The sequence below is a fragment of the Dendrobium catenatum genome, unplaced genomic scaffold (assembly GCF_001605985.2).
Source record: "Dendrobium catenatum unplaced genomic scaffold, ASM160598v2 fragScaff_scaffold_323, whole genome shotgun sequence".
In the NCBI taxonomy this organism is placed as follows: Eukaryota; Viridiplantae; Streptophyta; class Magnoliopsida; order Asparagales; family Orchidaceae; genus Dendrobium; species Dendrobium catenatum.
In genome coordinates, this window is record NW_021318785.1 from 1,008,539 (window position 1) to 1,020,946 (window position 12,408).

General features: G+C 34.6%; 1 protein-coding gene across 1 annotated transcript; it reads right to left on the reverse strand.

Annotated features, from left to right (window-relative positions):
- Window positions 1-4,540: 4,540 nt before the first annotated feature.
- LOC110096433 (LOB domain-containing protein 25-like) lies at window positions 4,541-11,991 on the reverse strand. Its single transcript, XM_028693580.1, has 2 exons — window positions 11,490-11,991; window positions 4,541-4,608 (listed from the first exon to the last, which is right to left on the reverse strand). Exons 1-2 carry the CDS (start codon window positions 11,989-11,991, stop codon window positions 4,541-4,543), a joined length of 570 nt encoding a protein of 189 aa, XP_028549413.1.
- Between the last annotated feature and the right edge of the window lie 417 nt (window positions 11,992-12,408).

Here is a 12,408-nt window from a genome sequence, read left to right on the forward strand (position 1 = left end):
CGAGTCTTTTCTTGAGGTTGTCTAAAACGATTGGCATGCTCCGCTTTTTCCTAATGATTTTATTTCTGGTATGAAAAGACTTTGGCTCAAATTGAAAAGGCTTAAGCAAGTGTTAAACTGGTGGAATCATAATATTTTTAAAGATTTATTCACTAATATTTTACTTGTTGAAGGCATGATTAACTCCTTTGAGGATCTTTGTCAGTTGGATCCCTCTGAGCCTAATCTACATCTAAATGAGGCTAAAGTGGATCTTCTAAGCTTCAAGTTCAGGAAGAAATTTTTTGGAAACACACTGCTACCGCCAAGCATTTGGTGGAAGGAGATAATAACACTAAATATTTTCATGCTTTAGTGAATAAGAAATGTTCTATTAGCTGTATTCATATAATTTCTCATGATTCCTAAGTTTTTTTTTTTCTTCTACTTCTATTGCTCTGATTCTTAGGAACAATGCTGTGAATTCTTGGAATGATTTTAGACCCATCAGCTTGTGCACTATTTTTATAAACTTATCTCTTAAAACATGATGAGATGGTTATCTGTTTTATTGCCTAAGCTTATATCTCCTTTTCAAAAGGGTTTTTGTCAAAGGGCGTGCCATTGCTGTCAATATCCTTTTGGCTCAGGAATTTTGTCAGGACTTAGATATCAAGGTGAGAGGTGGTAACATGATTATGAAATTGGATATTGCTAAGGCTTATAATAATATTAACTGGAGTTTTATTTATAAGATGTTGAGCTTTTTTTGTTTTGATTTTAATTTCATAAATCTTATCAAATCTTGTATTGAAAGTCCTTTCTTCTCTATTATTGTGAATGGTAAGAGCCATAGTTATTTTAAGGATTCTCATGGCTTGAGGCAAGGTGATCCCATTTCTTTGGCAATTATGATTATTACGGTAGATTATCTTTATAGAGGCTTGGCTGATCTTTTCTATAAATGCCCTAGTTTTCATTTCAAAACTTTAGGTGGTATTAATATTCTCCCCTTTATGTTTTGCGGATGATTTCATTATGTTTTCGAATGCTTCAATGAATAGGATTAGTAAAATTTTGAGTTTTTTTGGCCATTTTGAATCGGTTAGTGGTTTGGCCTTTAACAAGCATAAGTGTTGCTTTATTATTTCTAAGAATGTTTCTCCTGAACGAGTTGTGAATATTAAGAATCTTATTGGTTTTACTCAAGGTGATTTGTCTTTAAAATATATGGGCATTCCTTTTTTTAAGGGTAGAAAGATGTCTTTTCTTTTTGATGATTTAATTTCTATGGTTCATAATATATTGTCTTCTTGGGATTCTATTTTTTTTAGCTTTGGTGGTCGTCTCACTCTTATTAAAAGGGTTATATGCTCTATTCCTATCTATAGTTTCAAACTCTTTTTCCTACTAAGAATATCTACCTTAGAATTGATATAATTTTGAATAATTGTTTTGGAAAGGTATCGAGAATAACTCTAAGTTGGAAATCTTGGGGTGGTTGCTATGGTACTCTGCAAGAAGGGGCTTTAGGATGTAAGACTTCGGTTGATATGGCTTCTTCTTTTTCTTTCAAGCTATGGTTTAACCTTAAGTCTAATGTGAGCCTTTGGGCCAATTTTATGAGGGCCAAATATTGTAGGGGGAGGCATCCTTCTATGTGTAGCTTTTCTAAAGGCCAATCTAAAGTGTGGCATCATATCTGTTTGGTTAAATGGAAGGTGGAGTCATCTTTAGTTTGGGGTCTTGGTAATGGGAACATTTTCTTTTGGCAAGATAGGTGGCTTAATTGTCATTCGATTGATTCTTTATTAAACACTTATTCTATTTCTAAGGTGAAGGTTAATTAATTTTTTCTCCTAATGGTTGGGATTTGGAGAAGCTTTCCGTTGTTCTCCATGATTGCATTATTCAGCTTGTTTTAAAGATTCCTATTAATAGCAATTAGAAGGATATGTTACTTTACTCTTTTACTAAAGATGGTTCCTTTAGTATTAAGGATGCTTGGCCTTCTTTCGGAACTAAAAAGGAGACTTCTAAACTTTTTAAAATGATTTGGCACAAATGTATTCCCTCTACGGTTTCTATCTTTATGTGGAGAGTTCTTCACAGGCTTATTCCTACTGATGAGAATTTGAGAAAAAGAGGTTTTACCTTTCCCTCCAAATGTCAATGTTGTTTCCATGTTGAAAATATGCATCATGTCTTCATCTCTGGTCCCATTGTTGTTAAGGTTTGGACTTTTTTTGAGGGCTTGTTTCAACTTAATTTATATGATACTTCTAGTTCTATTTACCAATTGCTTGACCTTTGGTTTGTTACGTCTAAAGGTCATGTTAGAAATGTTATTTCATCGCTTATCTAATGGTTCTTTTGGTTGGAGAGGAATGACTCTCGTTTCAATGGGATTGTTATGAATCATCAGAGAATCAACCATAAAATTAATGATAAAGTGGCTGGTCTTTATTCTGCCAATTTGCTCTCAATGAAGAATTTTAAGAACTATTTTTTCACCCTTTATTTCTTTGGTATTAACTTGGAGGTGGATAAGTTTCAAATCAGGACTAGCTGCACTAATTTGTGTAAGCCTCTTTCTAATTACTTTAAGTTGAATGTGGCTTGTGCTAAAGTTGGTAGCATGTTTGGTTGTGGTGTTTTTATCAGAGATCATAATGGAAATTACATTTCGGGTTTTGCTGGCCCAGGGAATGATGGTGATACTAATTATATTTTTTTCTCTGGTGTTTTTCATGGGTTAAATATCTGCGCTTCTCTTTTTCTTAGTAATATTATTTTGGAGGCCGATCCATATTATGATTTTAATTTTTGTCTTGATAAAGATGATAATATTTGTGCCTCTGCCCTATTTTACATTTGAAGATAAATTAGAGAGGTGTTGAATTCCCTTACTTTCTCCTTTTCTATCATTCTGGAAGAGGGGAATGCTTGTGCACAGGCATTGGATATTTTGGGTGGTATGTTTAATGGCCTTAATGATCTTTCTCTTGTTCAGTTGCCCTTTCATGTGCAGGGTCTTATTAGACTGGATCAAATCGGATTATCTTATGTCTTTCATTAATTTTGGTGGTTTTGTTATAATTCAGTGGTTGTGGGTCTCCTCTATTTTGTGGGGTTCCCTTACTAATTTGCTTAGCTATTCTAGTGCTTTTTCTACTTTTTATAGTTGTTTGTGGCTTTATCCCTTATGCCTGTTTTGGGGTGTTTTTGTGGCTTTCATGTTCCCTTCTAGTCTTAGTCTGATTTTCCTTCGGTTTTAATATTTGGGTCCTTTTGTTCTTCTGGTTTCTGTAGTGGGTTCTATTTATTATGGTTGATGCTTCTTGCTGAGGTTGTTTTACCCAGTGGTTTTTGGATTGTTGCTGGGTTGTTGATTGTGGTGGCTCTCGGTTTGGTGGGTTGTGATCATTATGATTTTGGTATTTTTACCAACTTAATTTGGTGCTTGTTGCTTTTTCGGAGCTGGATTGGGTTTGGATTCCATTATTTGGTTTCCTCCTTGTGTTGGTGTTGGCTTATTTGTTGGGTCTTGGATGTGAGTCCTCATTCTACTTGTCATTTGGTATTTTGGCTGCAGCCTGTGCCTTATATTGCTAGTGGTGAATGTGTATCTTATCTGCAGCTTTTTCATGTGTGGAGTAGGAGTTCTTTGTCTTACAATATGGCTATGTTATGGGTTGGTTCTGAGAACCTGTTGGTTGTGGTTGCTTCAAGCTTTTTATTTAATCTTTTTTATGGTTCTGGGAACCGTACTTTAGTTGGTTGGTTGGACTTCCCGTGTGCTGCCTCCTGATCTTTGTCTGCTCACCCCTCAGGTTGGTGTTTTACTCTCATCCAGTAGAGGTCGTCTTACTACTGATATCAAAAATTTTATTGGTTATATCCTGGGGTTTAAAATTTCCTTACTTTTTGTTTTTATAGTCTATTTTTCTACTGTTTGGCGGGTTATATCTTGTTCTTGCAGGTTTTTGATTGTGCAGGTATTAAGGTTTATAGGTTTTTTGTTGGGAAGCAGATCGTTTAAGCTCGGTTTTCTTCTCTTCCATCTTTTTGGGTGCTTTCTCTTAAGCACCATAAAATGTACCTAGGTTTTCTTGTACTTTTGTGTAGCAGGGACCTTGTGCTCGTAAGTGTTTTTGCTTTTAATTTTGTAGCTCTTTTGAGCAGTAGAGAGCGCAAGGTCCCTTTAAGGATTTTGTATTATTTTTTCTTTAATTAACGCATAGGCCCCTTCGTGGATTTCCTCTAAAAAAACAATAATATTATAATACCCCCACAGGCAACTCCATCCAATGGCAGCTTAATACATCTATCATTTGCAAATCAAAGAAGATGATATGAAACAAACACAAACATACGGTTGTCATAATAGTAGTAGGAGACCGTTCGTACACATCAAATGTCACTTACAAACAAAGAGCCAAAGGACCATAGCAAATGCAGATGCTTATGATCTACTGTAGAAAATTATTTGTGCATACAACAGGTTGTATGTTAGCGAGCACAAGAGGACTGCAACAAATACAATTGCCTATGATCGGTGTTAGAAGATTTGTATGTAAAGTAACTCAGCCAGGAACATGGGCATCATGTCCATGGTGAATGCAATATCTACAAATGCAAAGCAGGAGATTCATTAGTGCACAATAAACTAGAAAGTAATAAGTAGTGCATGATATTCTATCTGTACAAAATAGCAAATAACTCAATTCACAAGCTTCTACGACACGCCACTGAATCTGTAATATGTATAGAAGTAGATAAAAGGTATGTATAAGCTTCTAAATAGAACATTGCATTCAAATGACAATTTCCCACAAAACTTAGCAGCGTTAGATATGTCCAAAATGCCCTCACATATCTAGTTTAATATGTGTATACGTAGGTACATAAAAGGGCATATGCAATCATACAACCACATGTGCCTCTATGAGAATGTTATACGTACACACATGATGTCTAAGGATGCTGTGTAGGTTAATAAATGAACCATAATTCAAGCTTGATCCTTCTATATGGATAAATAAGAGTCGACATGGCTCGAACTATCAAATAAATATATCATCTATGTGTCGACTGGAATATCTATTTTATACGTTCATATGAGGCCTTCAAGGCATATGAACAAAGAAATTCATCAACAAATGCATAAAGCCTACTAAATTGAATCCTCTCTCAACAACTAGCTAGATAAAGTTGATAAGGTTCAATCCATAAATAGAAATGACCCAAACACCCCGATGATAGTCGTGTTGAATGTTTATCTCAATCGGAGGGGATCCAACCTTTTCAAATGCTCTTAAATTTTCACAAAATATAAAAACATGAATGATCCCATATAGCAAAATCTATCTACCCTATGCAACAATTTACCTAGTGGATAATTTGAAAATTACTTTAGCTCACAAAGAGCTAATGTCTATTCAAAAATGTCACTAGAATCCATTCTCAAATAATCTTCTACCAGTAAGAACATGGTATATATCCTCTGACCGGCAGTTTTACCACCAAATGGTACCACAGAATAAACGGTTATGACCTAGGGCCCTCTAAACCGAGTGATTTTGCCATGAGATAATAGTTATGGCTAGATCCAATAAGTTCCTTTGTGACATTAAATCCTTGAGATATGAATCAATAAGTTATAATCGATATAGAACAAAACCCTATGTTAGCTAAGGTGAATTCAAATTTGTCCCCTTAGGTAAATATCTACCCCAGGTCTATAAAGTATTCTTGGATGAAATAACCCATGGCAACTGACAGGGATCGTTCAGTCAAGTTGTGTCGATTACCTCCTATGACTAAGTAGACTAGGAATCAGGATGGCCGGGATGGCAAAACCAAGGGATCTTGATTGGGTCCATCATTTATTCCCCCACCATCCGCTTTAAGTGTAAGATGGTGAAATTTCTTATTTTAAATATCAACCCTTCAAATACTCGAGACCTATGCTACTGCTATATGCTAAATAACATGTATCTCTACGCATCTAGCCTTAATCGAAAGTTTTCTCTCATCATCGAGAGGGGTAATTAACTATATAGGTGCTTACGCCTGAAAGTTCGTTAGGGATGTTAGGCCCTATGAACTAGTCCCGAGGCTAACCAAGAGGGGGGGGTGAATTGGTATTTTAAAAATTCTTAAAAACTAAGAACAAATATCACAAACCAAAGTCACCACGGAAAAATAAGTACGAAAAATAAAAGTACTGAAGCAGTAAAAAGAACACAAGGGTTTATAGTGGTTCTGTCAACTTGACCTACGTCCACTCTCCGGAGGTGCCCTTCGAGTATTGCACTACCAACGTGACTCTCCTTTAGCCCCCACAGCTAGGAGGAGAAGCCCTTACAAAACACATCTTTTTTGCCACCCCCGGTAAGGCAGAGAACCCGACTCCTTTTGCTTCCTCCTGAAGCAGGCAGAGAACCTCGATCGATCGCTGAAGCTTACCTCTCCCAAACCTTCCAAGGACAAGAGACTCTAGGGAAGAAGAAGTGGAATAATGCTTGGAGTAACCCTTGTGAACTCCCTCACAAGCTCCCCCTCACAAGATCCTCTCTCTCTCTCCCTCTCTCTCTCTCCATTAGGTTTTCTCAAGTCAAGACAGTAGCCAAAAGATCTTCAAAAATGTTGAACAAGAGCTCTTAAATAGAAGAGCTTTATAGGAGCTCAATAATTACAAGTTATCGACTTTATCGTCCAGGACGATAATAATATCGTCATGTACGATCAATTCAAAACACAGAAGATCGGTCAGAACATCGCCCTGAAGATGATCTGGACGATTAAAAATTGGCTTGATCGTCCAGGCCGATCTCACGATCGTCCCGGATGATTAATTCAAATCAGAGGAAAATCGTCCAGAGCATCGCCCTGAATTCGAACTGTCCGATCCTGATTGGCCAGGAGCAACTAAGGGTTTTTGAATATATCGTCCTGGCCGATCCTGCGATCGTCTAGGACGATGTGATCGTATCAATCATCTTTAATTGCTTCGTTAATTGCCGGATCAATTTAGACATAATTGTGCCATATCGTCCAGGCCGATCTCACGATCGTCCTGGCCGATTTCCAAAAATACAAAATACCTAAATTGATCATGGAGGCTATTTCTTTCTGTATTGAGCATATCGTCCAGGCCGATAAGTTAATTACGACTGCCTTAATTAAGAAATCTTGATTAGAACTTCTGTTTTGAACTCGATCGTCCAGGACGATAGTAAGATCGTCCGGGACAATGTGAGTAAAAACATAAATTCTAAATCTCTCAAGTGTGTGTGTGTAGGGTTACTTAACATCAGTCACTTCAAACATTTACAATTGACTCAAGAAAAGGAAAAAGGAAAATTACTGACTGACTCATTCCTATTCTGCCCAGTCTTGAGCTGTCCGATTTTCGTCCGATCTTTGAGTCATGAAAAGTCAGTAGAGAAAAGGCAGTCGTATTGTTTGCTATCATCAAAACCATAATTCATGAAACCAAATCTGCAACAATGCCTATAGGAAACCAGAACTCAGATCATAAAGTTCTCGCAAAATGAGGGCAAAATCTTTGGGTAGTGTCTTATATACAAACCCATCTGCCTTCAAAAAATTTACCCCAGAACTTAATTTTATTAAAACTCTCCCTAATAAAACAGCAGGGGAGGCCGGGAAGAAAAACATTTTGGAGCCCACGACGAGCTTACTTTCGAGCTAACAAGCTGAGTCAGGATTGACTCAAATTTGACTCATGAGCTCATCAAGTTAGGCTTATAACCTATTTTTTGAGCGAAGGTCGAGCTGGCTCACTAGTCGGCTTGAACCATTTACACCCCTACAAACATTCTAATCATATGTGAAACAATTGTTCTATGAATTGACATTCATGTTATAAATTCATTTTAAGTATAATTATTGATCTCATGCATATTGCAAATATGTGAAAATTTTCATCAAAAAGTTAGGACACGGACAAGGGTTGGACATAGTATTATAGTTTTTATAATTTTGAAAAACTGTATAAAAATTGAACAAGTATAATTTTAAAAAAAAAATTAGAAATGATTAGTCATTTAACTAAATTTTTTGCTTAAAATGGTTAATATATGGATGTCGAGAGTCAGACATCAATGTCGTTTATAAGTCATTGAGAGATGAGATGACAATATTGTCTAGAGTTGTGCATTGATGTTATGCAACAAATATTGAGCGTCAATTTTAATAGGCCATTTATTGTCGATATTGAGAGGGGTGTTGGTCGTTAATGTTGAGAAGGTTCCGTTGAAGAATGATGAGATGTCAGGTTGTGGGTGTAGAAATTGCTAGCATCGAGCATCAATGTAAAGACAACGTCATACTTTGATATGGACATCATCGAGCATCAAGTGTCGGTGCATTACAGACATTCACTATTTGCTCTTCTCTATCATTCAATGATAGTTAAATTACATCTCAATGATATTAGATATTAGCATTAAAATCATTATGATTCATTGAAATAACATTAACCATTATAATTAATTATTATAATGAACTTATTAAGTTGATCTATTTATTAAAGAAAATGTAAATTAAATTAATATAATTTAAAATCACATAATATTATTATTATTTTTAAATTTATTGATATGCAATTGATGAACATACAATTATACTAATCTATATAAATTTTTGTTTTCACATCTAAAAATAACAATAGTTACTCCATCTTTTTCTGATTCCACCACTAAGAAGAAAAACAAAAAATAAAAGCTCAACATACTCTCTTCATTTTTCATAGTCAACAAAGGAACAGTTTCCTTGTCCAATCAATCAGTTTCAGCATGTTAGATGGCAAATCATCTACAGGCAACTTATTCATGGAATGAAATAGATAAACATACTCCCAAAATCTCTAAGCAAAAAACATAGTACTTCCTTGCACATAAAAAGAAAATTTCAAATTGGTCAACAGTACTGCCTTTTGTCTCTATAAATTCTCATTTCTCACAACAACTGCTCACTTAGAGCTTTTAAGTTTTATTTTGACTTTTTAAATATCTGTTTTAAAAAGAAATAAAATAGTAGTCCCGAAAGAAATTTTAGGAAGACTTTCTTACTATTTAAAATAGTTTTTTACTATAAATATTTTTACTTTTTACTAAAAAATTATTTTAAAAAGTAATAAGAAAGTCATCTTAAACGAAGCCTTAACCGTAAATTCACACGCACATTTACATATGTTAGGCCTCAAAATCATGATAGGAGTAGAAGCTTTTAACTACCTAGCCAAATGATTGCTTAGAAGCTTATGTATATTTGCTACCATACTTTATAGAAAATATTTTTGAGAAATTAATTCACGTACATATCATTGAAATTCTATGCATTTAGATATCTAATATTCAAATATTTATATTTATTTATATAAAATTTTAACTTCAAAATGATATTAATACATATGCAAAACAATTTAGCTCATTTAAAGTAAATTAATATTAATGATATTTTTTATACTATTTAGAAATTGGGTGTTATATAAATAGTTATAAGAATTTTAATATTAGATATATAAATCTGTATAGTTTAATGGTATATATATATATATATATATATATATATATATATGTAAATTTCCAATATTTTTGTAATCTTTTAGCAACATGATGGTTATATTTAATAAGCTCAATATCTTATTAAAACAAACTATCTATCACATTTTTGGCATATATACTTGTATAAGATTTTTGGCAGCAGTGTAGTGTTGAGGTGAAGCAAATTAAATTAAGGTGTTTATCATAAAAAAATATAGGATAGGCACATTATTTTTCTCATATATGGAGCTTTCCTTATACTAATATGCTGCAAAATAAAAAACTTTGAAAATGTATTAATCTTGTTGAAACAAACATAGCTGAATTGAAATATATTCAAAACCAATATACTTGATGATGCTTTAAACATACATAACAGAATTGCTCGGCAAGAATGACATATGGAACATGAACCATCGTGCAATATGAATTGTGTGAGATCTGATTGTGTCGATCAATCATGTTGTACTGTTGACTCATATCTTAACTTTATCGGTTGAACTTGTAGGGGGGCTCCCCCTTGATTAAGTTCAGGAGCCTTGCCCCCAAATTTCCGTACAACCATACAACATACATCGACACTGTACATTAGAGTACAACAATGCAATACACTTGTGCATTGTAGCATCATAGGATGCAGCACGGTTGTAGTCTTGATTTGTAGAGAGTGGAGCGCCATGAATTGCTCCAACCCATGGTGTCTAGGTTCTATGAGTTAGGCTTAGCAATTCTCTTTCTCTTTTTGTATGTTTAACTTGATGGGTTGCATCGCTTGGTATAATTTAAATGTGTCTCTTTGTTAATTATATGTAATAACTTTAAGAGAAACAGCGAAGTGAAGTGCAGCAAGAAGAGAGAGCGAGTGAGCGAGAGAGAGAGAGAGATTTGTAAAATTTCTCCCAATTTTCATAATAAATTTCATAGTGTGACATGGCTATGTGATTTTTTTCTCGATTTCAAATTTTTCCACATTAAACCGTGTTCATTTTCAGTTTTTTTTTTCTTGTTTGTTAGCTTGTGTGTTTTACTTCCCCAACAATCAATCTATCACTATCTTCACTAGCGACAAAGACTAAAGAACCCAATCATTAAAAGTTTTAAATAAACAATCTAATCTTAAATAAAATATCGCTATAAAAATTTAATCTTAAACTTTAAGACTAATTAAGAGCATAATCATTAGTTTTAAATTGAGTTTCTTTATCAATGATCTTACTGCGCCGAAATGACATGTTTTTTTCTCAGATGGCGCTAAAACAATATTATATTAATTAACGGCATTGCTTAACTCACAATATAATGTCCTTTTGCCAATTTAGTTTAAATTAATTAAGCCAACTTTAACAAAGTGGTAATCCAATCATGCATATACCATTAAACTGACACTTGTAAACAAAGTGCGACAGAATAATCATAATCAAACAATAGAAACTTAATTTTTGACACACAATATATATATATAAGTTCTTTATAAAGTTTAATCAGAGAAATTATAATTATAATTCTCCTTGATTAAATTTTCTTTTCGGCTTTCTATTTTATGTTTTTTTTTCTGTCTCGATTGATGAATGTTAAATAAAAAAACTTCCTGTTCCCCAACACTCAAAATTAGTTAACCAAAAAGGTAAAAGAAGAACATGAAGAAAGGCATATGAGCATTACTTTCAACATATGAACCCATCTCAATACCAAATAAAATATAGCCACCAGATTTGACTTCCATGCACCTTTAACATGCTAAGAGTGGGCATAATTAAGCGTATCCTCTTTTGAAGATAAGAATTCCAATTCACTTGAGCCCCAAATCTAATTTAACGATCCATACTTACCTTTACATATCTCTCAACCAAAAGTCACACAACGATTCTCTCCACATCTCAATCTATGATGACACTCACATGCTTCCTTCCTCTCCTTCCTTTTGGATAAACTCACCTGTTGAAGAGTTGCTAGTAGAAGCATTCCATGAACGGGGAAGATAATAATTAGTGAAACTAGGCAGTAATCCATGAGTTGGGGATGGTAGATCATACGGATAATGGAGCCTTGAACTAATTGTCGAAATGTTTGCCGAACGATGTTCAACATAAGCATATCGGAGGAGTTCGGCGCGGGTTGCATCCAGCTCCTTCTGTAGCCTCTGCACTTGGCGCTGGAGGACGGAGATGGCACCGACGCAGCCATAGATAGGGTCTTTTATACGAGCTTCGGCTTCATAGGCGAGAGAGTTCACTGCGTCTTCGCGTTGGCTCGGAAGAAGCTCATTAAGGAGCTTTGTTACATTACTTGCACCAAACACTTTATGCACATTGATGAACTTTTGAGGTTCTTCAGGGGAAAAGTAGGGGGCAAAGATGCAACCAGGCATGCATTTTCGACGAAGGAACTTGCAAGCGGCGCAAGGAGAGCCGAAGATGGTAGTACTTGAAGATGCCATATATAGTAGTTTAAGCCCTAAACTGAAAAGAGAGAACCACAATTAGGGTTAGGGTTTCCTTGAAAATGAAGATTAAGTTTGGTTGTGGTGATAACTTAATGTTGTAGTTAGCATCATCTGTGATTGAATTCATAATTTTTTTTTGGAAGTTATTAAATTTCTCTCAATTAGGAAGTTGATAGTAAATAAACCATATAACTATAATCTTTAAGAAAAAGAAATAGTAGTTGTAATTGGCTGGGAGTGAATCCATAAAATTTTCTTAAACCACTATGATTTTATTGAATTAATTAAATCCAACCGTTCAAAAATAATTTCACTGTTGGGAATGGAATATAGTAGCTATAACCCAACCTATATGTCATCCAAGCTTAAAAGGATCTCAACCCTAGATTTAGCGTTTCATGCTCATCCTCA

What these genes read in the sequence shown, in the direction of transcription:
- LOC110096433 (XM_028693580.1), bottom strand. Translation starts at nt 11,991, where the DNA reads ATGGCATCTTCAAGTACTACCATCTTCGGCTCTCCTTGCGCCGCTTGC. An exon ending in TACTAGCAACTCTTCAACAG is followed by an intron (nt 4,609 to 11,489) that starts GTGAGTTTATCC and finishes TTGCATTTGTAG; the next exon opens with ATATTGCATTCACCATGGAC.